The sequence below is a fragment of the Henckelia pumila genome, unplaced genomic scaffold (genome assembly GCF_033568475.1).
Source record: "Henckelia pumila isolate YLH828 unplaced genomic scaffold, ASM3356847v2 CTG_461:::fragment_3, whole genome shotgun sequence".
Taxonomy (NCBI): Eukaryota; Viridiplantae; Streptophyta; class Magnoliopsida; order Lamiales; family Gesneriaceae; genus Henckelia; species Henckelia pumila.
In genome coordinates, this window is record NW_027331831.1 from 1162678 (window position 1) to 1167854 (window position 5177).

At 34.4% G+C, this 5177-nt stretch overlaps 1 protein-coding gene across 4 annotated transcripts; it reads right to left on the minus strand.

Moving 5' to 3' along the window:
- Nucleotides 1-1281: 1281 nt before the first annotated feature.
- Nucleotides 1282-5064, minus strand: LOC140872144 (E3 ubiquitin-protein ligase BRE1-like 2). 4 transcript variants are annotated; one of them, XR_012147762.1, is made up of 6 exons: nucleotides 4395-5064; nucleotides 3904-4133; nucleotides 3570-3653; nucleotides 2570-2792; nucleotides 1925-2004; nucleotides 1282-1462 (listed from the first exon to the last, which is right to left on the minus strand). XR_012147762.1 is itself a non-coding variant. In XM_073274915.1 (4 exons), the coding sequence occupies exons 1-4, from the start codon at nucleotides 4420-4422 to the stop codon at nucleotides 2775-2777; spliced, it is 360 nt and encodes a 119-aa protein (XP_073131016.1). In that variant the 5' UTR covers nucleotides 4423-5064; the 3' UTR covers nucleotides 2444-2774. The 4 variants fall into 4 exon arrangements, 3 of the variants coding, with proteins under 3 accessions (XP_073131016.1, XP_073131015.1, XP_073131014.1); XM_073274915.1 differs by lacking the exons at nucleotides 1282-1462; nucleotides 1925-2004 and having other exon boundaries at nucleotides 2444-2792; XM_073274914.1 differs by lacking the exons at nucleotides 1282-1462; nucleotides 1925-2004; nucleotides 2570-2792 and adding an exon at nucleotides 2800-3030.
- Between the last annotated feature and the right edge of the window lie 113 nt (nucleotides 5065-5177).

The following is a 5177-nucleotide window of genomic DNA, read 5'->3' on the forward strand; positions in this document are numbered from 1 at the left end:
TAAATATGTTGCCAGCAAGTAGATAAGAACATGGTGAACATAAATCCTTAAAGGAATATTTTATTCCTTAAAATCATCCTATTTTGAAAAAAAGTTTATTAAATATCTTTTTCCTTTCTTGTACATGAAGTAATCTTTATTTATGTGATTTATTTCCTATTTGCGATATTGATAAGCTGATTAGAATATTTAACATATCATATCTAATATTTACCTTTCTTTATTTGTGTAGATTTGATATGATCAAATCAAAGGAATCCTACGCCTACAAGGAAATATATTGAAGAAGGATTTTTGGTCTATTTATTTGAGATAGGCGTTCACAAGAAGAGAGAGATAGAGAGAGACCGTGAGATTTCCCAAGAGCTTCATACACGTACATTGACAGAAGGATTGAAGATCTTTGAAAGCTCAAATCAGTCAAGGTTACTTGATGCTTGAAGAACACTTGAAGATCATTGATTGAAGAGTGTTTCGACTATACAAGTTTTTGGCATCAAGATTTTTAACTCCTTACTCTATTTTATTTATTCTATTTTGAATAGAATTTTTAGGAGTTATTTTTATGGTTTATTTTCTCAATTGTTTTGAGAAATTGAATTTTACAATAATCACTAGTGTTAGGGTTTGTAAAACTCTTTGATTTGTTTTCTAGTGAAGTTTTGCCCTGAGGCACTGCAAGAGTATTTTATACTCTTGCTTAAATCATATTGAGTCTATTTATTTGGTTGCTTGTTTATTTTATTTACGCTTTAATTTTATTCCGCTGCAAGTTACTCAAGGTGTTATTGTCACTACAAGAAAAACGGCTAAAGACAACGCTTTTTCCGCGTTGTTAATGTCCCCAAAAAAGCTTTGTCGTAGCCAGTGTTGTAAAAGACCACGCTCAAAGACAACGCGGAAAAAACGTTGTCGTTTCTAGAAAATACAACGCTTAAAAAGCGTTGTCGTATCTAAAAACGACAATGCTTTTTAAGCGTTGTCTTTTATAAAAAGCGTTGTAGTTTTTGGAAAAGACAACGTTTTTTAACCGTCGTTGTATCTGGAAAAGAAGCGTTGTCTTTTTTGGCAAAGACCTTTGTTCAAATAAAAAAAAAAAAAAAAAATAATTCACAAATTTTCAATATTATAAATCACTCAAAATTCAAAAATTTGTAAATAAAATTTAATATAGAATATTCCAATATTATAAATCATTCAAATAAAAAAATAATCGATCTTTTTACTCAAACATTATGCAAGATTGAAGAAAATTACAAGCCAAGTGCACCAAGGGGTGTTTTCCTCTGCCCTGCCTCAAAGTAGAAGATGAGCATAGCCAACATTGCGATCCTAGCATGCTTAATCTCAGTAAGCTTCAATCTTTCGAGCTTTTCATTGTCCGGGATGTACACTCCATCCTTCAATGTACCGGCAACTGACAAGGGGTCGAAGAATTTGCCGCCAGGATAGCCATGTTCCCCTGTAGAATCACAAAAGCATTACTAACTACTGAAGCATAAGAGCAATGTTTTTTTTATTTTCTACAACCAAATACTGGGAAAGAGGGAACAAAAACTTTAGAGATGAAAGATATAAATGGCTAATTTTATAAAATGCGACTAAAGTTTTCAATGATGCAACAAAATATGTAACCAGTAACCATCCAATGAGGACGTGGGTATGGGTATTTTTTATTTAGTGAAATTTCTCTTTAAGAGGATCTTTAATCATTCTAGGAATATAAACTTAAATATTTAAAATGATAAGTCATTTTCTTCCATCATATAAACTTCCTCACCGATAAGGGCTTGCCACATCTATAGAGTTGAACGTAACTACTCTGAGAGTTATTAACCAGATATGAAAACTCAAAAATTCAAATTCAAATAAACAAAAGCAACATACTTTATTTATGTACAACACCTTTATGAATAAAACATACCCATTATCCATCACTGAATGCCTTAGAGAAGTTCTGGCTTCCCCTGGCCTTCCTTCTTTCTTATTCTCCATCTCCCGAGCCTGGGAATTGCAAGCAAACGAATTAACTATATTACGGTAAGGGGGAGTGGGAATGAACAAATAATAGTAGATTGGGTAAAAGTTATCATAATAATAAGCATAATGTACAGCCTTATGATGGGATTTTTTAAAAATAAAACATAATCACTCTACAAACACTAATGGGAGGGGAAAAAAAGTCCTTTAGATGGTAAAAGCTAAATATCATCCTCGTACACCCCTGAAATCAACTGCCCAAGCAAGGAGTGGAACTGCAGCAGTACTACATTCAACATACTTTTTTTAAGAACAACTTTATATAATAGAAGATCTTTCAAAGGCCACGAAAACTCAGAATTTTGATGTGCTTTTAGCCATCCCTTTCTTTAGTATGAGACATGCCCCACAGTTTCCTTTTTCTTTTTCAATCACATAAATATTGGGATTAAATGGATGGTAATGTGATAAAATCACTTCTTGTAACTTTCTAAAATAAACTTAAACAGACTCTAATTAATAATTGAGATCAACATAAGCATATGCATCACAGTACATCACTACAACTAATCAATGGAAACATTCTTACTTGAGTAACTACCAGGTCCTTTCTCTGGTTCTGCACCTAGTGATAAAGATTTCTCCAGCAGCCACAAGTTTCTCTACACGAGTTACTATATGCTTTCCATAAGTGTACTTACGACATTCAAATGGATTTTGATTCTTGACATGATCAATTCACGCTGCTGGTCATTACAAGTTTCATGCACTTTATGTACGATGTAATTCGCAAATTAATCTTTCATAATAGCCTGGTTGGAAAATAAATTTAGGACACTTTTAAGTTTTGATCGAATAAGCTAGAAAAATGAGGAAAAAAATTATCAAAGTAAGAAAATTTAATGCTCTTATGTGTTCCAAATTCCAATCATACAAAAAAACTGCAGAAATAAATAAAAAAATAAAAATAAGGCGCAAGCTATTCTCTCAAGGTGCTGGAACTCATGCTCATGCAGACTGTCCATGTGGCTTTCCATGCTCCAGTACATGCTAATAATAGCAATACAGGAAACAAATTAGAAAAAATCTCCGTGGCCTCTTCTGAGGACCAGAAATGAAAAGAAACCAAGGCACATTTTTATGAAGGGAGATAACCTCCCCTCTAAGAACATTGGCAACAACACAGCACCACCATCAGCAACTAGAAAAGTTAAATCTTTTCAGAAAACCTATGCAACCATTAAAAGAACAACAACAGAGTATATGAACCAGAGAATCTTGGAATAGACACCAATCAATGAATGTCAGCTAATGTATCATAAAGTTAATATCTATTTTTGCATGCAATCAACCAATTGAATTTGTAAAGATTACAAATATAAATAAATTACACTGTTCTAAACAAATTAAATTGGGTGAGAAAAAATCTCAGTTCAGCTTTGGGTGAGAAAAAATCTCAGTTAAGATTATACTACTGAATGGTGGTTACATAACACAGATGGATTTCTGTAATTATATCAAACATCAAGCAATGCCCGTGCAATTTACCCATATTTTGATCTGTAAGGGAAAAAACTATGTTTTGCAACCTGAAGATCATGAAACTGCTTTGACAAAATTAAATCGTCCTCCTGCACATCTTGAAGTTCAGAAAAGCAATCTTCTGTGACCACCTACATCGTATTCAACTTCAAGTGTCAATTGTATAATGTCAAAGAATAGAAACAAGCATAATCGCTTTGACATGTCAGAGTGCATTATATATTTACATGAGATGATAAAAGAAGCAAGCAAGCAAGTATATTTACATGTCAGAGTGCATTATATATTTACATGTCAAGCGAACTTTATCTATTATATAAATACATGAGATGATAAAAGAAGCAAGCAAGTGTCAATTGTATAATGTCAAAGAATAGAAACCTTTATCTCTTCAACAGACCCTTTTAGCTGGCATAATCGCTTTGACATGTCAGAGTGCATTTTTGGAGACATCGTTCCGTTTATGGCATTAGGAACTGGAATGAGAACTGGGACAGGAATAGGAATAAGAATTGAAACCTGCATTCCAAAGACCCCATCTTTCTGTATTTTCAGATTGATAATTTTTCTTCTACTTTCTTCAAGTTTAGCCATGCTCTCTTCCAGCTCCCCTACACACATAATTAAAAATGCCAAACATATGGACCAAAAGAAGCTTAAACTTACACCTACATCCGTATTTCATTGCCTAAACAATAAACTCATGTCTCTAGAAACAAAGTCGTAGATATCCAACTCATGAATTCACACACACCGAGCAGAAACAGAGATCTAAAAACATAAGAACCAATCTAGAGCAAAACAATAGCAAACAGAGGCACTAAAATTAGATCGATCTTGAAGAAAAATAAAATATGATTAACGAAACTCACCAAAAATAGTGTTTTGAGAACCTTTCATTCTTCTTGCTTTGTATCTTCAGGGTTTTTCACCGCTTCCTCCAATTTGCTCCCGAAATGTCATCCTCCGTCTCTGTTCTTCGTCACCCTCACCACCATATGTATATACAGGGAAGACCCTTTTCCACCTCGACAGCTCAGAGCCTCAGGGTTATGAGAATTTTTGCCTCCAGATTTTGGGCAGACGACTATTGAAGCTTTCGCTATGGTTGCCAAGTCGCTATAATCAAACTACTAATTTCCAAGAACACGGGGGATTTTTCATTTCTAATTTCAACACCCCTAAACTTTCCCTAATTTTTGTACGACGCAAAAATCAATTCAAACCACACGAACATGAGCAAATACATACAATTACTCGCACAATGCTGAGGAAAAAAGATGTTTTACCGATAATTGAGAAATGAAGAGAGGATGGTGAGATGTAGCGATCACACGGATGAGCAAAACATATACTCTTACCCTTGTTCGAATGCAAGTACTTGTTCGTTGATGCGTCCTTTATTCTGCCCAAGTATTGTTCTAAACTCCCGACGAACGGCCCGAGCGAGAACAGCGTTTCGAGGAAGGAAGGGTAGGATGAAGCTCTTGGAGAAGGCTTGTCGGAGATCACTTCAAAATTAGTCTGAAGAATCGAGCAAAAATCGACATGGGATTTTCAATTGAAAGAGATAAAAAAGAGAAAGGCTAGGGATCAGATCGGAGAAGAGAAGTAATCGGGAAGGGTCTGATTTGGGGATCTGGCCAATATTATTT